Source organism: Catharus ustulatus, chromosome 4, assembly GCF_009819885.2.
Source record: "Catharus ustulatus isolate bCatUst1 chromosome 4, bCatUst1.pri.v2, whole genome shotgun sequence".
Lineage (NCBI taxonomy): Eukaryota > Metazoa > Chordata > Aves > Passeriformes > Turdidae > Catharus > Catharus ustulatus.
In genome coordinates this window covers 11,165,650-11,192,696 of record NC_046224.1, presented here as the reverse complement: position 1 = coordinate 11,192,696, position 27,047 = coordinate 11,165,650, and the positions used below count along the sequence as shown (strand labels likewise).

The window sequence follows — 27,047 nt, the reverse complement described above, 5'->3', positions numbered from 1 at the left end:
TTTACTGAAGTCTTGTTATACAAAAAGCCTGAAAGGATGCCCTGGACATCATGTCCTAAGTTATCAGCTTGAAAAGAAGTACAAACTGCATGGCTCTTAGGAGCCTTTAAAATGCAGACAGGGAGAGCAGATACTGGAAAAAGGACTACTGCAAAGAGCCAAGGAACAGCAACTATCCAAAGGGTTGTGAACCCAAGGTTAAGCAAATGCATTTTTCTTATTCCTTCCCCATGCATGCTGCTGTACAAGCTAGAAAACAATCCTTTTTATCAACTCACATTTGCCACAGACAACTATAATGGCCATTTTTTAATTTGTTTTTTTTTCCCCTAAAATCCTTTGGAAAAAAAATGGCTCTATAAAATGTTGGATATGTTGAAATCCCTTGGCCTAAACTGTCTTGAATGTGAAGCTCAGCAAACATTGAGGTTCATTTATAAGGCTGGTGTATGAGGCTGTTCGTTTATCAGGCATTCAAATCAGGAATAATGAAGCTGATAGAGTGCTAAGAATACACAAATGCTGTTTGCTTTGTAAAGCTGTATATGGAATCCAATAATGAGTCCTGGGATACAGGACAGTCTAGCACTGTAGAGTAATTATTTGTTGACTGCTGAGCCAGCTGTGTTGAATTTTCCTCTTGGAGTGTTCAGAATGCCAAAGCATCTTTAAATCTCAGTCTTTAGTTTAGATTAGACATGTTAAATGACAGCACATTTTTTATTACTTACACTGTAAGTTTCCTGATGCTAAAAGGAAATTCTTGTTGAGATGGTACAGAACAAGGTAAGCTGGAAAGGAGAGTGAAGAGAGGAGCTTTTGTTGACTAATTACTTGTCTTTAAAATGCTCTCAGAGATGGTAACAGCAATACCTACAAGCTGTTGATGTCATGGAATTGTGAGGACTGATTCTGCCCATGTGGAAACAGAAGAGGACACACATTAATGTTAAAGAAAGGTAAGTACTGCATGGAAAGAAAAACCCCTCTGTATGCAGGCAGCTCTGTGTATGCATGCAAATCTGGGTATACTGGTATCTGTGTGTAGTTGTGCTTGGGCCCATGGCACATGAAGTCACTTGGGTGCATGAGAAGGGCTCAGCAAGCCACTTGCAGTGCAAAGGCTAAAGAAGCACTGGTCTCCTGAGACCTAATCCATTGCTTTAGGCAAAAGCCACAATGCCACAACCTGTTCTTTTTATGGCCTGCACAACTGAATTACATCTGTTGACTTTGTTCTGGAGGCAACAATTAATTCCAGAGGCAACAACAGTGTGGTAGCATTGGCAGCCCCTCATGTGCAGGCATTTTTCACTGGTCACCTCTGGGATTCTGTGACTGCCTGGATGAGGCTGTGCTTGACACTGCTCAGTCCCATGAGGAAGTGCCTGAGCTCTGCATCCTGCATTTACTCAAAGAGAAACCTCAGAAAGGTCTTGCCACCAGAAGGGAAACCTTAGAAAAAGCAGTAGCTTCCAATGGAGGAAAAAAAGTGATCTAACAGATATTTCAAAGCCAAGGGAGAAGTGTCAGACCCCCAGAATTCTCACATTTGCTGTCCAGAGAAGCCCCATGTCTTGTTTTTCCACTGCTAAGAGCTAAGGAATCAAAAATTGCTGAACCCTGCAGGAGAGGGTAAAAAAGAGTCAGGGAACATCAGCAAAAGGCAACTGAGAAGGATGGGCAGAGGATGAGACCTGGGAAAGCTTTCTCAGAGTGTAAAACTCTGTAAATGTCCATCTGTTTTGGAGCTTTACCCAAACATTTCCTACAGCATGTGGGAGTGCTTGAAAACTCAACTTCTGACCCAGACTGGTCTGAGTGCCGAGCAGGTAACTCTCCAATATCAGCACATCCAGGAACCAGCCAGTACAGAAATCCTGGAGTGAGGTCATCTTATCCACTCACTCCTCATAAAGCCTTGCAGCAACCTATCTATCTGGGAAATCAAAACCCAGCTTTAACGATCCAGAACCTTGCTGTGAAGGTCAGCATTTGTGACATTTAATTTTCAATTAATATCCCAAAGAACTGAAGAGGACCTATGCTTTCTTGTTAAAACCCATCTGGAAAAACAGCCAGTGAGAAGAGCAGCAGTAGCACTGCTTGGATGATAACTGCAGGAAAAAGGAGCATACTGTAGGTGTCAGGCAGGTTATTTCACTCCAAGCACAAGCCAGGGAACAGGGAGAGAGCTGTGACTCCCTGTGGTGCAGCCCCAGCAGCCTGTCCTCCCTACAGAGATGCCTGGAGAATACCAGGAGTCTCAGCTGAAAGAATCAGAACTTCACAGAATGTGCTTTTTTGGTGTATTTTGTTGTTTTCCCTTAGTGTAATAGAAGAAAAAAGTATTTACACTTCACTCCTATTTTTTAGTCAGACATTTCTGATTTAATTTATACTCCCAGGAGAAAACAAATTTTTTTTGTTCTCTTTTTAAACAATGAATAAAAGAAAAGTAACCTGCTTTTATGCAAGGTGCTTATATGGGATAATCTCCAAAAGAATTAATCTCTGACTCCTCATGAGTTCCTTGTTATCTCTGTCACTGGGGCTTCAGTCCAGAGCAGGGCTCGGAACTGACCAGCTACAATACCCGATGCTCCAAATATTTTCTTGAACTTATTAAAAAAATCTAGGGAATTGCTTTTCAGGTTCTTTTCTTTTGAAACAAAAAATACAAAAAGACAAAAAATAAATTCCTTTTTTTGAATGCATATCCATAAGGGGGAAACCAACAAATTTTTTAGATGTTGCAACACACTTTATTTTGTTGGGCTTTTTAGATATTCAATTAAATAGCACTATTTTAAACTACATTTTGTTCTTTCTTACACACTATATGATGCATATTCACTGTCATGACAGCTTCATCATGCTAGGAACTTATACACATACCTACACTTTTAAAACCAAGATTCTCTTAATAAAACACGCATATCTACAGTAACAACAATTGCAAAGAACACATTGTTAGGTCAAGATTTAAGCAAACTTTACAAACTACACAAAATAAAAAGGCAAAAAAAATACCAGTACACAGTGAAATTCTTGGCAGAGAACAACATATCTTTACATTTGGTGAAGTTATGCCTAGAAGTCATTTTGCTTTTGCATTTTTTTAAGGAATAAAATTATATACATTATTTAGAACTCCTTAAAATAGGAAGTATTAAATAGCACAAATAATATTACAGTCTTAAGTTTTGGTGTTGCCTATAGTAGAGGGTCTACTTTTAACAAAAATTGCAGTTTGTCTATTATGTACATGTAAGGCCCAACACTCAGCTGGTATCAACGCCAGTAGCTACAAGGACAGCAAGGAAGTTACATTAATTTACACCAGCTGAGAATCTGGCTTCTGACTTCTCTATACATGCAGGAAGGCTCCTAAAGCATGGAAGCTTGGACCAGTTGTGCACTGACAGAAGCTTGTTATATTTATATACTGGAGTTCTCATGCAGCAGGAAAAATGTTAGTTTAAGTATAATCCCTTAAACAGTCATACCATAATAATGGTATATGAAGCAGCTTTAAAAATATTATTCTATAATCATATGAAACTCTGAGCTGTGCTGCTTGTTTTAATGGAATCCCTTATTGCCAACAGTCTATTAGAAAACAGTGTAATTGTAATTTCTGAGGCCTAATGGGGGGCTATTAAAATATCACTGTACCTAACCACTTAAAGGGCAGTTTGTACCCTGAAATACCTATTAATTACGGTATTTCATCTGGAAGCAATTATGATTCTCACAACAGACATTAGTGTCACACTAACTCTGTAGTGAATCTGCTGGGGAGACGGAAGAGCATGGCAGCACACAGAGAATATGCACTAGTGTCATTCCAGGAGGTAGTTCTATTTCATGGCACTCGATTTTTGGTTTGTCACTTACACACTTCAGAAGTCAGACATATTCAAGGGGAAAAAAAAATAAAATAAAAAAAAAAAAATCCAGATTCCTGCAGAATTCACATTGCCTGCTCTTTCAAATTCAGTCTCATGGAGGTCAGAGAAAGTTTCCTGATGGTTTCCATAAGAGGGACCTTAGTTATCAATGGCTAAATATTGCAGAAATGCCCATTTAGGCCTTGAGTAAGGAGAGCACTTAACTAGATGCCAATATATGAGCAGGCTGGCCCTGCCATGCAAGCAGTAAGTACACAAATTAAATTCAAAGTGCTCCCACATGCCTCAAAGGGATTTAGAGACTGTTTAAATGGTGTGATCAGGGCTCATTTCCCAGCTATCCTTCATGAGGTGGTGATAAAGTGACAATCCAACTAATGGCAGATAAATACCAGTGTTACCTCCATTGCACTGAGCTGAATTCACATAGGCACAAATCCAGAAGCATTTTCCCATGCCCTCTAGAGTTACTCCCAGAGTATTCCAATAGAAGCAGAATTTTAACTTAAGATAGCTCAGTTTTGAGCTAAACGTTCATTTATATTTTTGTATAATGTCATAAATAATTGTGATTTTTTCTAAGGTACTCATTCATTTTTAATGCCTGTTACTGTTTCGAACAGACTCAGTGGCTTCCAGAACACTTACATAGTAAAAAGATTGATGATCTGTCCCTCTTTTTGGCATTTTTGTTGCTCAAAAAAAAAGTGATTGCTTTTCCTAGAATGGCTTGGTGCACACTCACCCAATTTTCAACAAAACTTGCTTCATTAGACCTGACAGCTGCTTCTTAAACAAAAGATTTCTGTTTGAACGTACCTCTAAAGTTACAGTTTTTGGTTTTTGACCCAAACCTATTTTTCAGTTTTATTTTTCCCTCATTCTTTTTTTTTTTTTTAATTTTCCTGATCTGCTTTTCAGCAGAGAACTGAAAATCAGTGCAAATTGGGAAAATAACATGGAAAAGAATAAGGGTACAAAGACTGGAAAATGGGAATGGTTTAATTAGAAAATTCTAGTTAAAATATTTGCAATTTTGAGAAAACAGTTGAAAAAATAATGTTTTAAAATTTTCAGACACTTATGACTTGCTTCCACCTTGCAGACCAGCTCCAATTTAATCATGGAACAGAATAAAGATAATCTATATTTTTCATTTCTGAACAAGCACTATACAGTATATCTACATTCTGTCCTTTGAAAAGAAATTGGAGTATGATCCTTTGAAAAGTAGCTAAAATACCTAAGTCACTTAGGTGTTTTTCAAAATTGTATGTATAATGAACATTCTCATGTTACCTTTGTGCCGCTTATAAAGCTATGTAGTGTTATAGGACACCCTATTTTAATAAAAATCAATATGAGCAGAGATATTTTAAGTTACATTCCAGAACTCATTAATTTATTACAACTCATACTATGCACAATAATCAGTGCTTACTCTGATAAAGTATAAATTCTTTGTTTTTCTTCTGTTTGTTCCTTCATTTGACCTCTGAGCAAATGAAACATTTCTACTACACTTTACTCTCTTCCCATCGACATGCATTCACATGATTTGATCAATGAGTGAAAGCTGTAAACCCAATTATGAGCAGTAAACAAGAAGAAACTCATGTTCTTAAACACAGTGCAAGGAAATCTTAGTACCATCCTAGTCTAAGGTATGCATCTTAACCCAGATTCATTCACCACCAGTCTAGTTAGTACAGTTCCAGAGTTGCAGGACAATGCACTGATTTTGTAAAAATTTCTATTCAGCTGTACTTAAATACTGAGATATTAAAGGTGAATCTGGTTTAAGATGAATACTCAGTGCTTCTAGGACAGAGGGCAGCCTAGAGTCACTAAGCATCTAGGAAAGAAAATGCTCTGAGTTATTTTCTTTAGCTAGGTTACACTGCATTTAATTGGGAGACAGATCTTTTATGAGGCTTGCTGGATTTTCATTTAATTTTTATCAGATTTGCACAAATTTGTTCTCAATAGACAAATATAAGCCCCCAACACTGAGGACAAAAATATCTATTACTATAAAATAAAATTAAGATCCGGGTAATTGATTTCTTCTATTTCTACTTTTCCTGCTATTGATGAGGGCCTTCAGTTTGCTGTAGTCCCCTCTGATCTTGTGGGACTCGTCCCTCTGCTGGCCTGCCTGCCTGCTGTCTTTGCAGTACTGGTTGATCATCTGCATCTCCGAGTGGCTGAAAGCCCCCACCAAGTCCTTGGGGTGGAACTGCAGCGCCCGCACCGAGCTGGCCCAGCTCCAAGGGGACCACTTGTCAGTCATGGCAGCCACCACCTCCGAGTCCAGCACCTTGAAATTGATCTTGGCCAAGGTCTGCTTGAAGCTGTTCTCTGTGGCGATGCAGTGGTACAGCCCCCGGTCGCTGTCCTGCACAGAGCGAATCAGGAGCCCGTGCTCAGTAGCTATGATCCTCTCGGTCAGCTTCACCTAGAGAGCAAAAAGCAACTTTTTAGGGAAGGTTATGGAACAACAGAGTACTGGGCCTTCTGAGAAGATTCACTTCAAACATAACTTTCTTAAAGTCACTATATTTTTATACACTTATCTCCAAGAGACCACTAATATTGCTACCTTTAGGAGAGAGCTGACCTCAAGGAAGGCATGTGTTGCTAAAGATAATGACTTAAATATTTTTATTTCTTATGTTAGAATAAATTTGATCAGGATGTAGACAAAGATGGAAGTCTGGAAACCACATGAAATAGAAGTTTTCATAATGTTCCAATAGTAAAGTTGAAGAAATGAACTTTTATTTGTCCTGTTGCACTCCTGAGAATATCTCTTTCAGCATCAAGAGATTGCTGCTGAGACTCAGTGGAAGAAAGGTGCAGGACCAGGGAGGCTAATTTGGCATTGTACTCAAAGTGGCTTCTCATTAAATATATTGATTTTGAGCAGGTTCCTTTTGAAGAACTCTATCTGCTCTGCAGAGTGTATAGCCTTGTATAAAAATTATCACCACAGTGGTCTCAAGTGGGACTTGGCTCAATGTTAACCAGGAGCACAGGTACTCTCCTATTTCCTTTCTGGCTTCAGACTTTGCACTGTCCCAGGAGATGGTCATATCTTCTGAAAGGAGCAAGTTACCAGAGCTTGTTAACATCCAATTATAAATTAATGTGCAGATGTTCCTTTGCATATCAGCATGAAGTAAAAATTGCTAGTTCAATCCATTATGAAAGGAAAACACTGCTGGAATTTTTCTGAATGGTTTTTCTATTTTGCTACTGTACTTTGCATTATACTTGGTTCCCTTGGGAACTAATTTACTTATTATGGTATTCTGCTATTGTAAACTTTTGGAGACATTATGGAAGATTTCCAGAAATCTGAGAGCTTGAAAACTAATTAACACTCTGCTTTATTCTGCCTGTTGTACCTTGAAACTGCATGGATTCTAATATAGTTACTCAACATAAGAACAAAAAAGGGAGATACTCTGCTGAAGCAATGGGTTAAAGAACTGCACCGATTGCCAAGACATGGCTTGAGTCTTTGACTAGAAACTAGAAAACTCAGTGAGACATTTTTAAGTCCCTTCTGTTTTTGTAAAATGGCCTGATAGGAGAATACAACATTACAGTATTTATAACCTATCAACAGACACCACATTACTTAAAAGTTCCTTTTGAAAGATGTTTCTTTTTATTCGTATAGTAAGTGCCTTGGATTTGAAATGGATTTTTCTCCTTTAATATTACTTAAGGAAGGCACATTCCCCATAAACAATCATACTGTATATTACAGTACTGAAACTCGAGAGCTTTAGAGAGTACAGTAATGGAAAATGTGATTGCACCATGGTGAGGAAATGCTTTTGTCAATACGTGTTCTTAGCCCAGACTAGTCTCTTGCTACAGAAACCTTTCACATTTCTCCCACTTTTGCCTTTTATCTCTTCAATAGCACAGAGAAGCTACTGCATGCTGACTACCTCCTGAACTTTATACAAGTTATTGCTTTTGTGCCTATTTCCGTAGATCAATCAGAAGTTCTGAGTGCTGCAGAACTTCAGTTTGCAATTAGTCAGGTATGAGCAAAGATTCTTTAATTTTCTCGTAGCTGTTTTGATCTGACAGAAATCAGTGGGGCAGAGGAGGAAGTCCCAGCTGTACTGAGTCTGCTCTTATTCAAATGAGCAAATGATGGTCACTGTCCTGCATCCAACAAATTCTCCAGCTTCACTGTAGCCAGACTGCCTGATGAAAACACAAACTGTCCCTCACCTTTGTCTGGGGAGGGAATGTGATGCTGAGTGAAGATCCTCCCAGAGCTCCTGCTCACATTACTCACCTCTTTCCTCCTGTCATTGTCTTTCTGTAGCAGCCATTTAATGGAAGCCTGAGGAGATTTAGGTGTGCATTCCAGAAAAGTGGTGTTGTTTTTTACTCCATACTGAACTATTTCTGCAGCGTTTCTGTATGCTAGGAAAAAAGAAAGAAAAAGACAACAGGTCAGGATACTGTGAATAGTCATTTGATTAAGAAAACATGTAACTCTGCAATACAGATTAAATGAAATATGCCTGATTCTGATATTGGCCAAAAAGAAATAATTTTGGGGAAAAAATTCAAACAAATTAAATGAAATGTGAAGAAGTGCAAATACCAAGTTTCAAATACCAATGTTTTCAGAATGACATGGTCTGTTCTGAGGAATTAGGACACCTATAGTCTGGTAAACTTTGCTAGTGGGAAAACTGAGCTCAGGGACAATTTTCTGTGAAATTATTTCATTCTCTACTACTCCAAAAGAGAATGAAGCATTTAATATATTTCTTCACACTTCACCATTTATGAGTTGGGGGAATATGGTTGTATGACCAAAATAAAGCATCATGCCCTAAAGAAGGCTCCAGCTACTCCAGCTGTGTGCAGCATCCCAGGGAGGAGAGAGAGGGCAGGCTGGGCTCCCACTCCTCTGCTCCTCTTCCAACACAAGGAAGGGACTTGGCTCTGAACCTGAAATGTGATGAGTATGTAGACAGGCCAGCAACAGAGAGAAAGACAGATTTATAGCACTCCAGAAACACCTGGGCAAGTGCTGAGCTTATGTCATCACTTAGACTTGTTGTGTCCCTTTATAGGCTCGACAGATGAGTAATTGGCAGTTACCAGTAGGAACTTCTGGATGCTCATTGCTTGGGCCAAATCATAATATTTGTCCTGAAAACAAAGCACCTCTGGATTTAAAAGGTTGCCTCATATATTAAATATTTTTTTTTTTTTTTTTTTGAGAAAGGAGCAATGGATACAAAATGAGAACTGCAAATACCTAGAGGTCTGCATGTCTAAAATCTGACTGTTTTTGCACAGTCCCAAGACTGGTTTTCCTCAGACTCTCCCATTCTTTTCAGCTTCTTTCATCATTTGATATGTGAAATTGAAACCCATTCTTCTTAAGTAAGGAGACTTGCCTGGTTCTAGTCCTTCAGCACATTTAGGAAGTTGTACGAAAACCAATTTTAACTTTTAGGAGAATAATGTGGAAATACTTGGTATTCAAAATGCATTTCTGTAATGGCTATAAGGGCTAACATAAACATAAAAATATTAAACAGACATGAAAAGGAAACATACTAAGCAAGATTGCTTAGTTCTTGATGATTTATTTAAAATAACAATGTGCCAAAAATGTTGAGTTTATACATGTTTAGAGGTCTACCAAGTTTAAAGACTTTGAATCAGCATTATGGTTCTCTATGAGCTTGGAAGATTCCTTGGCTTTGCTTGGCTCTCTGCTCCTTTGTCCTTCAGGAAGATTTAATTTTTTTCCCCAAACATAGTCATTTTGCTATAAATGGTTCTAATTCTATTTTGCAAGGGTCTAAAGGGCTCTTTCTTTTAATCTTTTTTTTTTTTTTTTTTTTCTCCAGGGAAACAGCTGCCATCTACCTATCCTATATCCCACTGCTGCCACCAAAACTTCCTTTACAAAGATGCTAAAATACATAAACCTATAAATACATCCACATTACAAAAGTGGCTGGAAAACAAGAAACCTGTTTCACAAGACTGTCAAGGTTGAAACAATTATTTCCCCTCAGGCCAGAAAGCAGACTGTTGACATTCTCACATTTTCCACATGGAATGAGGAGACACCCACCCTTGGGACAGACAGTGGGTGGGAGGTCTCAGCCCATTGCCTGCAGGGGAAGACAGGCAGCTCAAGTTGCTTCAACAGTGACCTCTCAGAGCTCAGGTGTATTCTCTAACATTGGGGTCACCTCTTGGAATTACCTCTTCAAGCTCTTCAGCTTCAATAGATGACCTAATATTGATTCATGGGGAAAGGCTCATTTAAGCAGAGGGATCTACACCCAACTGACTGCTGTGGTCTTTTCTGATCCAGGAGATTCTTCCAACAACCAGTGGAGTCTATTTCAATAGAATTATTAACAGAACCTTTCACATGCTATCTTAAAGCATTGTTCTTTGATTAGGAAAACATCGATAAAAATGTTTACAATCAGCTAGCTCTATTATTTGGTCTCCAAGTATCTCATCTACAGATGAGAACATATTTCAAAATTCAGGCTCATAAACAGAGGTGAAAGGAGCATAATTCTTTGTGTGCCCTTGGTCTGATGGCATACATTGCCACTGCCTAGCTCAGACACGCATGGGGTTGAAGAAGATTGAGCTGCACTTATTATATATCTGTGTTTACTCCTCTGACTTTGGGCATATTTGACTGGTGTCCATCAATCTGGAGAAAGTGCTAGCTGGGAGGGGAAAGTCTTGGCTGCCCTGGCCACCCTCACCACTGAGGTTTAGGCTGAATAAACAGCTGCACAGCTGGAAATAAGAGACTTCATAAAGAAATTTGGAATAGTTTTTTTCTCCCATGTAAAGGAAAAAGGGAGTAATCATAAATCAAAAGACAGGCTTAGATCCTGCTGTTTGGTGAAAGGTATGCTCCAAAACTCAGTATGGGACCAAACACTCAGAAATATTCTGAGGTCCAAACTTCAGTGAATGAAAAGGCATTAACAAAGACTGAAGGGAAACAGAGGTAGAGAAACCCTCAATTAACTTTACCTTTATCTAGTCAACAACATCAGCTTCTGAATTCAAGTATGCTGAACTATGTATTTCACAGCTCATCATTTTATCACATATGGGCAAGTTTCATGTAATTGCAAGGAAAGATGCTAAAACCAAATCAAAACAAAACTCAGACTTGGAAAATAATTATGTTTTACCAGTAAACCATACCAATAATGTCAGTTGTAATGAATCATATAAAGGAAAGCCCTGTGTTCCTTATATAGCATGAGGATCTGTAAATTACAGTACCTTTCAGGTTGAAACCTCGGCACTGAGTCAGAGGGTTTCCATGTCTCACATCTTGTCTACGGCTCCTCCTGCAACATTTTGTAAAAAACACAATGTTATTCCAAGATAGCTACACTGAAAATAACCACTTTTTATTTGTGGATTTGTTGTGGTTTTTTTTTTTTTTTTCACCTGATCAAATGTTAGAGATAGTTCATGACCTACTGTGAGTGTGCTTCAGGCAGGCTTGCTGGAGTGAAGATACTGTTTAGGTGAAGCATCTGTTGAAGCTTGTGAAAGAGGTGCAGTTTTTGTAGGTAAAGCAGTTGTGCAGTGGAGGTATAGGGATGGAAGGATCAAAGGTGATACATGAAAGAGACCTATCTGTTCACTCACAGTACCCAGCATTCAAAGCCAGAACCCCCAGCTGGAACACTTCCTAAAGGCAAGCAGCTAACAATGAGATGTATAAGATTCATATTGCTCATATCTAACACACCAGCACAAAATTATGCTAAAGGGCATGTTCTCGCTTTCATTTTAGCAAGCACTTTATTTTTGGTGCCTGCAGCCACCTTTGTAGCAGAATGACTGGAGTATCCATTCAGAATGGTGGAGAGCTGAGATTCTATTCTGTCTTCTACTTAAAGAGATGTGACTATTTCCAAAATATAATAAAACTCATCGAGTATCAGGGTATTTCTAAATAGGGAATTTATTATATAATCTGGATGACAGATGTGAAATCACAATTCTGTAGCAAACTGTGTGGGGAGTTTACTGGGACTGGGAATGCTGGCATTTCAGTCCTCCTTAGCTAGGAGGTCATAGCTCACAGAATTCAGTGCATGAAAACTGGTACACAATTTTTTTATTATTATTATTTAGATATATTATTTTCATTGCTAAATAACGTGTAAGGTAGTTCAGTATTCATCAAGTTCAAGAAAAAATATATTGGTCATAGATTGTTGCAAATGGACACTGTTGGGATATTAAACAGCTGTATTCTGAACTATGCACTAAGGATCAGAAACCATAGAAAGCCCTGGAGCTGCAGTGCTGCTGAGTGAAGGGTGACACATCTATGGCCACATTGTACCAGGTAGTGCACAAACACCCAGAGAGTGCTCACAATCCCCTGTCACCTGATCCTTCACTGCATCGTTTGAAAAGGAAATATTTGAAAGGTGACATTTCAAAGGAGTAATTACTGAAATTCCAAGTATAGTTTTTATGTTTACCATCAAAAATATTTCATTTTATACCTTGGGTCTTAAACCTTGTGAACTATTTGCATGAGGCAAGGGAGGCAATGAAGAATTTCTGAGTGAATGTCATGAGTTCTTGTATTGCTTGCATTAAGCAGTTCTGAGAATGTAAACTTAGATATTTATTTTTAAAAAAAGTGGTGGTTAGAAAATCAAGATAATACCATAAGGTGTTTTGCGGTAAATTGATGTTGCATGAGGAACTGAAATAATTCACAGGAGATATAAGTGTCAGAAGAAGCAAATATGCAAATGCATACAGCAGAAACTACCGTCTAGACAATGGGATTTGGCTCTAATTAACAATGTTTTTTCCTTCATAATCTGTCTTGTTAGATAGAGAGACAACTCATTTCCTTCACATATGAAAACCAGACCTTTTTCCATACAGTCTGAGGTGTTTATTTTGGTTTGACATAAAGAGCAAATTGCAAACAAAATATCATATGAAAGTAAGTCCCAGTGGAAATAACCCTGGGTGGGTGTATATAATGGGGATGGCAAACTGGAAACTGCTCAGGCAGGGTGTACCTGACAGCTCCTTCACCTTTTGGCAGCTATGTTACTGTAGGAGTTAGGTGGCCTGAGACTTGGGGATTTTCCTTTTCTTTCCTCCCCCATATTGTGACCTTTGTTCCATGGAAGAAAACAATGAGTTTGCAAACTGGTGGCTGAATATTCAGAATGAAAGCATTTAACAGCCCCATGTACTCTACCAATTGCTATGTGGCCAGTTTGGGCTTTAGCTTGTAATCTCAAGTAAGGAGTGAGTCAAGAAAACTGCAATAACAAAAACAATTGTCCAGGGGATGACATTATTATCACAGATCCAAGCTTTGCCTGTTTCTGTCAACTCTCCCCCTCTATGAGGGAACAGGAATAAAAAACAGTGACTGTATGTGGCCTTCTGCACCTGCAGCTCAGGAGCAGACACAGAGCACAGTCACAGGTTTAGGCTCAATATCAAGTAAAGTTCATCCACAGGGTGGCTGGGCACTGGAACAGCTCCCCAGGGAAGTGGGCACAGCACCAAGCCTTGAAGAAGTGTTTGGACAATGCTCTCAGGCACCTGGTGAGATCCCTGGAGTGTCCCATAAGGGCCAGGAGTTGCACTCCAAGGTCTTGATGGGTCCTTTCCAACTCAGCATATTTCATGATTCTGTGATTCTAGAATATGCACTCTAAACCTCTTCTGGCACAACTTCAGGCTGTTTCCTCTTGTCCCCTTGCTTGTCACCTGGGAAAAGAGTCCAACCTCTGCTGGCTACAATCTCCTTCCAGCTAGTTGTAGAGAGCATACATCTGAAAGGTTTGTCTCCTCTGCAGTAACACTTCATTGTGTATTCTGTAGCTTTGTTTGTATATGAAGTGAAATCTTATTAAGACAACAGCTCACTACAGCCTTCCACTATTAAATATTTCCCCTGGGAGGAGGAAAGAGAATTGTGTTTTGCATAAAATTATGAGATGGACTATTAGTTTCTGTTGTAAATTAAACAGAAATTGCTTTCCCTTTCTGCTTTAATAAACCTCATGTCAAAAAACCCAAACCCACAGGCATTATATGGAAATCACATTTGCCTAAAAATTTCCTGAAAATATTTCTTCTCACTTAGGAGTAAATGAGGAACAAAAAAATATAAATGAATTGATTCCTCAGACAGCTTGAGAGATCTTTTACTGTATTTAGGGCTATCATAATTACATCCATAGTAAGTAATTGAATTTAAATGAAGAGAACAAATGTCTCACTGATTTTGTGTGTGTGAGACAGAAAGATTAATATTTATGATTAGGATTTTTTTCCCTTTTCTTTTTTTTTTTTCCATCCATTACTTTAAATATGAAAAGCCAAGCTCTTTACCATAGACTCTTGCAGCATACAGTCCTAGGTGACAAATAACTCTACGCACAACAGCTGTGGGGGTATTGTTTGTATATGCTCCTGAAAGGAATGGCATCCCACTTCTCCATCATGTTACAACACTCCAGGCCATGTAGCAGAACCAAAACCACCTTCCCTTGCAAACTCCACCAGGCTGCTCACCTCTTTCCTGTGGGGTAGAAGCGGGAGCAGGAGCTGCCGTCCCAGGCGCAGTAGGGATCCCGGGCCAGGCAGCAGTCGGCACAGGCGCTCCCGTAGATGTGGCAGCGATGCAAGGAAACCTGTGTCACCCCTTCATCTGAGCTCACATACAGCTGTTGCTGCAGGAGGAAATGGGAACATTTATTTCTGATCTGGAGGAGTTTCACTCGAGACCTGGCTAACACACCCAAAAAACCTTTCAATTAATTTTGGAATTAACTCAAGACCGAGAGGGGAGCCAAAAATTCATACAAAGTAAGGATCAACAGAAACCTCCCAGGTGAACAGGCCTGTATTATTTCCACCTTCCTGCTAGGAAACACCTAGAAACACTGGGGAATGTTAATGGTTTTTTGGACATTGAGTGTTATTGTTCTGTTCTGGGGCAGACTGAGTTAATATCACTCAGATTTTAGAACTTGGTTCTTATTCAGTGAGGATTATTAGCTCAAGCCTTTGAACTAAGTATTTTTTCTGCACATAGTCACTTTAATAAATATTATGCAGAGCTCCTAGTTGGATCCTCCAGTGCGTACATTTCCAAGATGTAAAATCTAGAGATTATCTTGAGGCTTATGGCCAGATTCTGATAGCCTTATATACCTGGAAAAATAAGCCAAGAGAACTTTCATAATAAATCAAAGCTTTTACAAGAGAAGTTAAAAGGGAGAAGATCACTACCAAAATCTGGGCCAAAATGACTGTTTTAGTCAAAAACAATTAATCATTCTAAAAATGTAAGTTAATATTGAACAACCCCCATTGAAATTCCTTTGATCTTTTTGTCCTAATAATAAAAAAGTATACTGAATTTGAGTTAGTGAATAATATTTACTTAGTAGTAGCCCTGTAAAATATTGAGCAACATCTTGTTTGCGAAATCATGGAATACACGTTTTTAGCTTGTGTGTTAAGCTTTTCAGCAGAAAGCCTCTCAGCTGTTTTCATCATTCTTATTGCCATAGTTTGTTACAACTAAACAGACATCCACAATTGCACCATGGGCCCAACAGCCCCAGCACTGCCTTTTTACACTGATCAGACAGACTTTCAAGGAAAAATTTCTATTTGGGACTTTAGAGAAAAAAAACGAGGAGGGTGAATTTCCTCTTTTAGTATTTTTTAATTCCTTAATTGTAAATCAAAACAAGAAGAAAACCAACACTTTCCGTGAATTAGAAATGATAGATAATGAATAGAATTTTTTTTATCCTAGTGGCTGAAGAGCATATAAACAGCTCCTGCAAACATCAGTCAATTTTTCTGTACTTATTATGGAAAATCCCCCTATATTTAGTGCCCCACAAGAATTGATATTCTAGAATCTAAGTCAATTTACTTCTCAGTTAATAAGCACTAAGAAGGCATTCCACTTTGCCTTACCTTTTTAGACGAAATCTTCATTGATGTTATAGGAGAATTACTCTGAAAAACAGGGTTACAAACCATTGTCAATAACTCTTTCCCAAAATTAATATTTAAAAGTCACTAAAGACCAAGTAATTTCTAAGTAAGGTATACATTTTTATATCCTGGAAAGGAACCACTCACTCCTACTAAGTACAGCTATTTTCAGAACTAAACAAATGACACATAAACAATTAATGTCTCACAAAATGAATATTTACCACATGATCCAGATAAGAATATAAAATCTTTTTCCTACAAATTATCTACAGTGCATACAGATTGGTTACCATGCAACACATAAATTGAGATTATCAATGACTAGATTCTTTTAAAATGACATGAGTATTTTTGAATGTTTCTTTCCCAGAGACATACTGTACACTACTGTGTGTCATCATAGCAGTCTATTAATGTCTGTGTCCAAATCAAATACTGAAAAGCTGGAAAAGGAATTGTTACTTTCCTTGCCTTAAGTCATTATGTTCATCCAAACAAGTAATAAAATCGATGGTAATAAAAATGTTCAGCATTTTTTTAAGATACAGCATTTGCTCAGTCACAAAGGAAAGCCTTAACAGTGGGCTAGGATTAATAGCAGTAGACCACAACACAGCAGGGAGGTCAGCACTAGAAAATCTGGCTGCAAATCATGTGAATTGGAGAAGTTTAGAGCTGCTTCATGAACTGTGTGGAGAATGCAGGTCAAATGCAACATTGGATCTAATGACACATTCTCCTTTCCTTGTTTACTCTGGAAGAAGATCTCTTCTTTGCTACCCTTGATATTAACTAGCCCAGGGCCCATGATTTCATCCTTGCTTTCTTGGAGAGACTCATCTGAACACCATGATGCCACACAGATTTTAACAGCAGAAGTTATGATCTCATGGTTTTTAGGGTTCAGGATAAAAAGATTTGTGCATAGAGGCCCAGAAACCAGGTTTAGGCTGAGGATGCCTCTCAGCCCACCTATCTTCATGCTTTATTGATTTATATTTCAGTAAATGGAATTAGCAGTATCTTGGTGAATAGTGTGTTTTAAGTAATATCACTCACATATATCTTTTTTAGCAAGAAGTCTTCAACAAAAGCCTAGAAAGACTAACTACACCTTTATGAGTGTTAACACAGATGCCTTTATGAGTGTTCTTTTTCTTAAAGAAACTGTTAATGCTGCCTCAATAAAGAAGCTTAAATTTTCCTTTTTGTATGCTGTCAATCAAATAGAGAAAAGGCTGTGACAAAATCCTTAGCTAAGTTTATAGACACACACCACCATTTGCCCCGAGACTACTGTTTAATGAATAGCCCATTCAAGTATTTGAGAGGGATTTTCCAACATGAGGGTGAACATTTTCTTTAGGTTATTACAACTGTTACATGCCAGAGTGATTGACAGAGGCTATTCCTTTATCTCCCTGCAGGTTTTTGTGTTTCTTTTCAGCTTATGTTGTTTTAAAATTGTAGTTTTCTTGACTCCAGAGGTATGTGACTTTGAAGAACAGGAGTTAAGCAGAAACAACACTAATTTGATTTCATTTTGCAACTGAGAACTGGGAAGATCTTCAGATAATCAAAGTACAGAAATCTGAAATTCCAAACAAAAAAAGCAAAGGTCTCTGTAGTGATGCCAATGATAAAAGTCTCCTTCTGGAAGCCATTATAAAATGACCTCCTAAAAAACTGATTATCAAAATCCTTCTAGCCAGTATATCAACATAAAAAACAGGCAACTGAAATACAGCAGAAGAAAAGGGCTTCAGCTAGCTATAGCCTTCACAACAGTCAATATTCTGCAATCCTCTTTATGTGGTTATCAAACTGACATGAACATTTACTCGATCTTTTATCAAATCACAGCTGCCCTTGCCAAAGTCTGTTAGAACAAAGTGTTTGTGCGAACATACACACTGGAAAAAGGAAAGAAGGAGAAAGCCAAACCTGAAAAACCTCCATCTCTTCTAAAATGAGTTCTCCACTTGCAGAGAAGTTGGTGGGTAGGACAACAACTTTTTGTACGGTTCCTTGATCTGCAATAGGGGAGAACAAGTGAGACCATGTGACACAGAGGGAAAAAATAAAAAAAAACAGATTAACCTTCATTAATTATAAAAGGAAATTGTCAAAGCAAGCACTATGACACAGAGAAAGGTAGGAAATGTTCAGTAATTTCTATGGTTTGGAGTCAGTAAGAATGATGAGATGATTCCTTATACAGAAATACTATTATAGTATTCTCATATATGAACATAAGTCATAATAAGATTGGAGTTATTACCATTACTGTTACCATTCTATACAAAAAGGTCTATCAAATTCAGTAATTCTGTTGCAGTATAGACACACAGAGGCAGAATCTATCCTAATGATCTGAAAATAAAACACAATATAAACAGGTAAAAGGGAGTTACTGCAGGATGTGATATATTCATATCCAATAATAAAATGCTAGGATAACTGATGACGTGAAAGAGAAGCCTTTCAAAGAATAACTCTATCTACATGTAAACACAGTAAGATGAAAGCTTTTTTTAATGAAATTAAAACAATAAGCAAGTACATTATATATTGATAGGAGCTAATATTTTGCTCTGTAAGGTCAAAAGAAAAAACAAGGTGAAGCTATTTTAGCTATTGTATCATGATTTCCCTCTTAAAATACAGTTCCAAGCCTCACAAATCCACTCAGGACAAAGGAGTAAGTAGAAGAAATATGTGGCAATGACAGCTTTTTTGCAGAGTAGATGTGATGAGTGAGACCAAAGGGAAATTTCTGGTTAGTTTTCCAAATTTCTTGTGTGAAAAGAATATGTGAGATGAAGGGGTCCATCTGTGAAGGCTCTTAAAGGCTGAGACAGCCACTGAAGTATTTCTGATGTGGCAGAAAAAATAAACTGTGGGACAATCACAAGAATGAGCATTTTAACTTGGAAAAAGCACATAGAATTCCTCTTACATCAAAGACCTATAAATTAGACTGAGTAGAATAAATCTACCCGCCCAATACTGATTGTGAGGAATGAGAACACATGGTACAGGTTCTGTTCAGCATTCAAAGGTTTTAAGAGCAATGTAGAGTTGTGCATTTGGTAGAACATTAGCATAGCACAATACAGGCAAGTATCTACATTTATTAGGAAATTTCAGTTTCCTGTTTGGCAATTCATAATGAAGACAATGTAAGCTGAAAAAGTTCAAATTTATTTTTGCTTTAAGCTCAGTGACTAAATTCTGAGCTGGAGCTGCAGGGTAAGATGATTACTGTAAGTAATTTACATCTCCTTATTTTACTTGAGGAAGCCAGATACTACTACTACTACTACTACTACTACTACTACTACTACTACTATTACTACTACTACTACTACTTCTATTGCTACTACTTCTACTGCTACTACTACTTGTTGTTATTATTATTATTATTACAAAAAAAGTTTAAATCCAGAATATTGATATTTAATCACTTGGCTACACCCAGAGAACACATTGCAGTATTTTGTATTTAAAAAAAAAAAAGAGGGAAAAGAGAAACTGAAAGCTGACAAGACTTGAAAATGTCTACTTATCAATGGTACATGCTCAGGGCACGTTAGGTATGAATTTTTCATGAGAATTTTCTGCAGAGACATTTATTCTCATTATACAATGGCATGATAAAACAGTTCCTTCTGAAAGAACTTCACTGAAACTAAATCTTGTGATAGCACAGCTGTGGTCTAGCCTGGGTGCCAGTATTAGCAATGCTATGAGAACCTGACAGAGATTTACTAACTGCCAGGACCCACCAAAGTGTTAAACTGCTGCAGATGCCTCCCTCAGAGGAAAAGAGAAAGGGGTTGTGTGTATTTCTTCTCTCTGAGGGAATAACCTGCTCACACACGTACATGGTTTCAGTCCAGTCTGCCTCTGCTTCTTTGCATTCTTTCATCAATTCTCTCTCTCTCTAACATTAGATTCTACCTTACAAAATACTCAATCATAAGTGCAGGAAGAATTGCAGCCTTTTGGGATTTTTTTGCAGCTGCCTGCAAAGTGTCAAGTACCTGTAACCCTGACATACAGGGCACTGAACATGTTGACAGTGACCTTACCTGCAAAGGAATGTAAGGCTGCTGAGCCTCTGAAGAACCGGTTTATGTCAATGATCCATTAGCACATGCCACACATTTAAAATTCCTAAATTGTCTTGAGTCCTCAAACATTGCCCCGAACTGAAATCAGAACCTGAGGGGAGATTTTATCCTGGGCACTGGCACAGAAAATACTGATAATGCCTGACGCCAAGCCCTTGTGTCCTAATAACCTTTCCTATTTGTAAAGCAAGCTCCTATCTCCTTTTTGTCACACCCCAGAAAAATACACAGAGTGAAGGGCTGTTTACCTTTGTGTTCATTCCCTTTGACTCGGTATTTTACCATTTGCTTTGACTCAGTATTGTACCATGATGGACAGATCCTTTCAGAAAGGAATGTTCCATTGTTTTAAAGGAGACTTAATACAACGTTTACAATAAAATATTGAAGTAGGCAATAGAACGCTATTGATTAAAAAATTTTTTTAAAATTCTGTACATATACATCTCTATATACACCTACATATAAACACTTGAAATAATACAGAGCTTATAGGCTATAGTTATCCCATTGCTTCTAAAAGTAGTCTTGCTACTGTTGCTCAGGTTCTTAATAAATGAAAAGCAAGTATTTGTCCCCAAACCCCACTTTTTCTTTCTTTCTCAGCAGTACTGCTGTCTCCACTATAAGCACAAATTTGTATCTGACAAATCAAGTCACTTACATGTGTTCACATAGAAAGCTTATGGTATATTTGAGTTTTGTCAAAAATCTTATTTGTTTATTTTTGCTAATAGAAAAAAAAGTGAACTAAATTCCCTGTGTCAGAGGAAGGATGAAGCACTGTGCACTGCAGGACATTTATGCAAAGCAGTGCCTGAGCTGCTTCCAAGTGTATTTCACAATAGATATTTTATGCTGTAAATCAGGCATAAGAGATCATCAAACAAGACCAAGTGAAGTTTTTCAAGTTTGGTCAACATGTGAAATTAGAAGGTAATCCTCTAAAATTCATTAAAATGAACAGCACGGTTTCCTTTGCCATTTACTTGTTCTTCCAGAAATCCACTTAAAAACAATTCTCCATTTCTATGATTTTACACAGTCATGAAAAAGCTACTATGTCTCCAGAATCGACCACTAGAACTGAAGAGGCAGATTTTTGCTCACCACTTTCCTAATTCTTCACCGGGAGTTATTTTCAGCCTTGCATCAGCTCAGCAGTCTGTGAGTCAAGGGGAGATGGACAAACAAAAGAGAATCTCCCTTAAGCTGACAGCAAGAGGACAGGAGCACTCAAAATGCTTTTCCATTTCAAACCTGCTTAACAAATGCAGGTGATAAAGACAATGACACCGAGATCACATTCCCTCTAAGATGAATGAGAAACTGGGAACAGCAAGGGAGGAAAACGCAGGCTAAAAAATAGGTGTAGAATGTATTCAGAGTGGGAAATACAAGAAGGAAGGCATTTCAACAAATGGAATGGAAGCAGAAGAGGCAAATCATCATCATCATAATTATGGTAATATTTCTTGAAAGGCAAGACATGATTCTGGACTGGTATTAATCAGCTAAGCTTCATCAATACCTGTATACTATGCCTGATTACATTAATTCCTGGTCTGCTTTACCATGGGCAATGGAAAAAGCAAAGTATAATGAACAGACATGAAAAAGGCAGAGGTTTTTGGGTGAATCAGAAGGTCTGGGTATAAAATTCATTCTCTGAATTTTGACTAGTTTTTATTTCTCCAGCTCTAAGTGAACACTGCAGCTGTCAGTAATGTGAGCCTCAAAGAGAGCCGGGACCCATTTACCCCTGAGCCACATCACATGGACAAACTACAAACAAAACCCCCAAATTTTCCACATCATAAAAGAATTACTGTAATAGGCACCCACTTCTACTCTGACATGAGTTTTGAGAGGCTTCCCTCAGCAATTCCCAACCCTGAAGTGTCTGACACTGCTGGAGACCCTCTAACAACTTTTTCTCCATGTTTTACCTTTCAGCCTAATGGCAGCTAATTATTTCTGGTCTCTTATCTGAGTTGAACCTGATGTATACAAATAACCTTATGAAAAAAAGAAAGCAAAAAGTTTATAGAATGTTTGAAATCTGTCTGTTTGAGAGAACAGCTTTTGTTGAGGCTCAGCAGAGCACCTGAGAGGGTGGCAGGTTGGCAGGCAGGGCTGACAGCCACGTTCCCACGCTCTGTGTCTGCTGTAACTCAGCGCTCCCACCACAGCCACTAACCTCTCTGTGCTTAGTTCACTCATCTGTCAAATGGGGGCAATTTTTCTCCAGCTCATAATATCTCTGTGAAACTTCATAAAATTCAAGCTGCATCAAAGAACAAAAAGACAGATACAAATGCACACACCTGAGGGCGAAGTTTTTGTACATCCCCTGCTCCGTCAATCTTTTGGGACACAGAGTGAGCTTGCTTGAATAAAAACTGAACAAGGGAAATTAAGCAGGTGGAGGTATGCCCTCTTAACTTATATATCATCTTAAAAGTCTGTGAAAAAGCTTTGGATGAACAGGTCAATGAAAGGTTATGAATGACTCAGGCACTATGACCAAGAAGGAGAAGGAAATTGTGTCTGACGCCTGTTGTGCCACTGTTGTGCAACATCATCTTCCCAAGCTCACAGTCACGAAGCTGCAGCCAGGAAAACTATGGGAGGCAAGCTTGCTCTTTTGACCACATTATCTCTCTGTTAGAATCTGTAGATCATTTGGCTATTGCATTACTGGAGGCTACTGTTGTCAGCAAGGGTTAGTTTTCCAAAAAGACAGCCATCATACAACACCATGGAAATGAGTATTACAAACTTATGCTCTGGAGGCACTTAATGCATCCAGACTTTGAAAACAAATGTTTCATCAGAGAAGAAAAGATAATGAGAAACATCGATCAACCTCACACCACATCAGATGCATGTGGCTGAAATTAATCATCTCAATAAGCCACATTGAAGCCTGTAGTGCCTTTTTATGACAGTAACTTAGATCTCTTTCCAGAAAAACATATCATATCTTGATAGCAAGGACCTAAAAAAAAACCCATTGGTGCCCATAGCTGTTTAATGTACCCAAGTTTGACCCAGACATTTAAATATTTTCGTAACACCAAGAGCAATAAAAAACCCCGTGAATAATCTTTTGATTGTGCAATCTGTGTGTACTTTGACCAAAGGCTTTTGTGATGCAAGCAGTAGGTGGCATGCTTAATAAATGAATATTAATCTCACAAATATGTTCTCATGGTGTTTTACTGCTGTCTTAAAACTCAGAAAATAATCTACCAAAGGATGAACACAAAATATTGAAAGCTCAGGTTCTTTTGATATAACTGAAATGAGTAAACACATTATAGTATAATTCTAGGGTGAATCCAAAAAACTCAGATTGAGTCCTACCCCATCACAGAAAAGGAATAATTGAAACAGAACCCTAATCCCAAATTCTTTAACTGAATATGTTATTTATCATTGCATAGGGAAAAAATACAATCAGCATTGCTCTGGTCAAACATACAAATGAATGATTATACTTTTTCCAATTAAATTATCTCTTGGGTTTCTGTTTGGGAAGACAAAGTAGGTAGACAGTACTCTTCCAGCACTGCTCTCCAGGAGTCCAGACTTGCTCCTGACTCCAAGTCAGCTCACATTAGACAGGGGTGAAGAGATCCCTTAAGGGAGGCCTAACAAAACTAACAAGTTCTGTTAAGTGCTTTGGGTGTCTTCATGTTTAAAAGTATAGGAAAAACAGGAGATTGCAATCATTTGAAAAACATGGAATGCCAAAATAAAAAGGTATGTCCCTGGGATTTATTTTGTTTGCTATGGAGGTAAGCAAGGGAGAAAAGCAGTGCATTGACTCTGGGTATGGACCAGCCCCTGTGAGCACAGTACTTCTGTCTGGGGGAGCAAAGGAAACACTACATTTAGTTCTCACCAAGGTAAAAAAAATTACAGAGGTGCTTCTACCCTCCTGTGCCACGGCTACATGATGAAAACCACTGGGGTTGTACTTCTGTTATTCTTCACTTGCATTCAGGAACTGATTTATTACTAAGGCTATAGAGGAGGAAGAGAGGAAAAGCTAAACATTTTGTGTGCATTGCATCTGGCAAGACATAAAACACTCTGATTTCAAGCATGAGACAGGTCACTGACAGTGACAGACATGGCTGGCAACATCTCAGTTCAGCAGCAGTAACTCATCATTTGAGCTGAGTGTAATTGTCACCAGGTGTCAAGTCCCATTGTCTCTGGCTCTGGGGCTCCAGGCTCCCAAGGAAATTATCACATGAAATTCCCCTATACAATGTGGTTTTTGCATTTGCTGGGATGAACTGACACCAAAGCAAATCCCCTCTGCATTCCTTTTGACACTTAATATCTCTATCAAATCCTCCTGAGTCTCACAGAAAGCAGAGAATAAAGAAAACAAGTTTCTCCTCTCAGTAGCTGAAACTTGATCACTTTTATTTGAAAAGGCTGAGAAATGCAGTAACTTATATTGCAACGATTTCTTTGGAGGAAGACCTTGGAAGGTATTAATGTCCTGTGCCCTGCTCAGGAAGAATAATGCCTGCCCTCCATCTCACTAGAAAGCAGAAAATGATCCTTGTCTCCAGTGTAATGAAGAAGATAAAGCAATGAATATAAAGTATCAAGAGCTGCGCTTTTTGTATCTGATCTACAATGGGTCCAGTGCTGATACACAGAGGAGGATTAACATAAGAACAACCTCAGGTATTTTTATGTTTTTAACAGCACATGTGTGCCTTTGAGGCCTCACTGATCACCTAAAAACAGTCAAATGATCATCAAAAATAAAATGAAATTTCCTATGTTTACCTCTTGCAGAGTTATTAAAATGCTTACTATCAAATTGTAATTTCAAGGACATTTCACCTTTTCAATAGTTTTCCAGCTTTAACTATTATTGCTACATTAACAACCTATATGGTCTGGGAACTTAAATCTCAATCTTTTCCACTTAGCTTTAGTAGAATTTGCCTCCAAATAACATTAGATGCTTATAGAGCATTTTAAAACAATGGCACCACTATACATTGAAAAAAAAGAAAGTTCATTCGAACGATCTGCACTAGCCTACCAATCTATTACTTTGACTAAACATAGTGATTTATCAAGGAAGAAAACTAACAGTAAAGTAAAACTTCTCTTTTACCAAGTTTTCTTGCATAGTTGTGTAACAAAGGTAGGGATAGTCTATATCAGCACTTCTGATATTTCTATAGCAGAAGAAGACTTCTGCAGGAAAGGAGAAAAAAATATCCTAACAGGTCACAAAGTCAAAAATTGTATGTGCATTAATTAAACTAAACAAAAAATGTGGGTTTATGTTAGTGGTGGGGGAAAGCGGGAGGGTGGGGGAGCCCACCTTGTACAAAGTCCTGTTCTAATTAGGTTAATTTAGTAGTTTCCAACAGCTGCAAATAGGAGAGAGTCAAGAATACCTTAGAACTTACTTATCAACTTCCAGACAAGAAAACAAAAATACCCCGATCAAAAATTTATTAAATTCTTTGAGTAATTCATTACCCTGACTATGCCTTATCATATACTAAGCATTTACTTTGCAACAGATGGAGACTTGTTAAAGGTTTGGTGGAAAAACACAGAATCATAGAATCATTAGGGTTGGGAAAGACCTGAAAGAACACCAGTTGGGACCAGCCACCAGCTGGATGTAACTCCATTCCCCTCCACTCTCTGGGCCCAGCTTGCAGCCAGTTATATCCCCAGTGAACAGTGCTCCCATCCAGGCCATGATCAGCTGGCTTCTCCAGGAGAATGCTGTGGGAAATGCTGTCAAAGCTTAGTAAAGTCCAGACAGAAACACCCAGAGCCTTTCCTGCACCACTGTGTGGGTCACCTGGTCATAGAAGGAGCTCAGGCTGGTCAAGCAGGACCTGCCTTTCACAAACCCACACTGGCTGGGTCTGATCCCTGGCTGTCCTGCACATGCCATGTGATGGCACTCAAGATGATCTGCTCCACAACCTTCTGCAGCCCTGAGGTCTGACTGACAGGTCTGTAGCTCCCCACATTCCCCTTGTGGCCCTTCTTGTGGATGGGCATCACATAACTTCCAATCAGCTGGGTCCTCCCCAGTTAGCCAGAACTGCTGCTAAGTGCTGGAAAGTGGCTTGGTGAGCACTCTGCCAGCTCCCTCAGTATCCCTGGGTAGATCCCATCCAGCCTCAAGACCTCGTGTGTGTCTAAGGGGTGTAGTAGTCACTGACCATTTCTCCTTGGATTATGGAGGCTTCATTCTGCTCCTTATTCCCATCTTCCAACCCAGGGGCTGTGAGCCTGCAGAATTGGTCTTGCTACTAAAGACTGAGGCATTAAGTACTTCAGCCTTTTCACTGTTTCCAGTAAAGGATGAAAATTCTTCTTAACTCTCTTTTTGCTGGTAATATATTTATAGAAACATTTTTATTGTCTTTTACAGCAGTAGCCAAATTGAGTTCTTGCTCAGTTTTAACCCTTCTCATTTTTTTCCATCCATAACCTCACATGAATGAAGTGGTTTTGTTTTCCTTTCACTGAACTGAAGAAACCCGGAGCCTGTAGTAGACATCTGGTGCAGTCCCACACTCAAAGCAAGTCCTATTAGAGCAGGGTGTCAGTGCTGTGTTTAATGGGTTTTGAATCTTTTGAGTCTCTGAAGATGGAGAACTCATAACCTCTCTGGATTCTTTTTCTACTGTTTGATCATGTTGATGGAAAAAAAATATATAATTTATATCAAACAGCACTGTTCCATATTGTAACTTGTGCGAAATCCATCACCTTGGCACTGAGCACCTTGAAAAGAGTCCCCATCTGTTTTTTTCCCACTAGGTAGCTGTACCCACCCATTTCATAGTTGTCAACAGCATTAAGGTCTCCCCTTAGTTTTTTCTGAATAAACCCATTTTCCCAGCTTTTT

General features: G+C 38.5%; 1 protein-coding gene across 2 annotated transcripts in view; it reads right to left on the bottom strand.

Moving 5' to 3' along the window:
* Positions 1 to 3,440: 3,440 nt before the first annotated feature.
* The window catches only part of SEMA3C (semaphorin 3C), a 116,812-nt gene continuing 93,205 nt past the window's right edge, over positions 3,441 to 27,047 (bottom strand). For both annotated transcript variants that reach the window (XM_033058802.1, XM_033058803.2), the window contains exons 13-18: positions 17,931 to 18,019; positions 15,963 to 16,004; positions 14,541 to 14,698; positions 11,244 to 11,311; positions 8,239 to 8,369; positions 3,441 to 6,372 (exon numbers count right to left, since the gene is read on the bottom strand). In XM_033058802.1, coding sequence (XP_032914693.1) covers positions 5,959 to 6,372; positions 8,239 to 8,369; positions 11,244 to 11,311; positions 14,541 to 14,698; positions 15,963 to 16,004; positions 17,931 to 18,019 — 902 coding nt within the window. In that variant the 3' untranslated portion in view covers positions 3,441 to 5,958. The remainder of the gene's footprint in view (positions 6,373 to 8,238; positions 8,370 to 11,243; positions 11,312 to 14,540; positions 14,699 to 15,962; positions 16,005 to 17,930; positions 18,020 to 27,047) is intronic.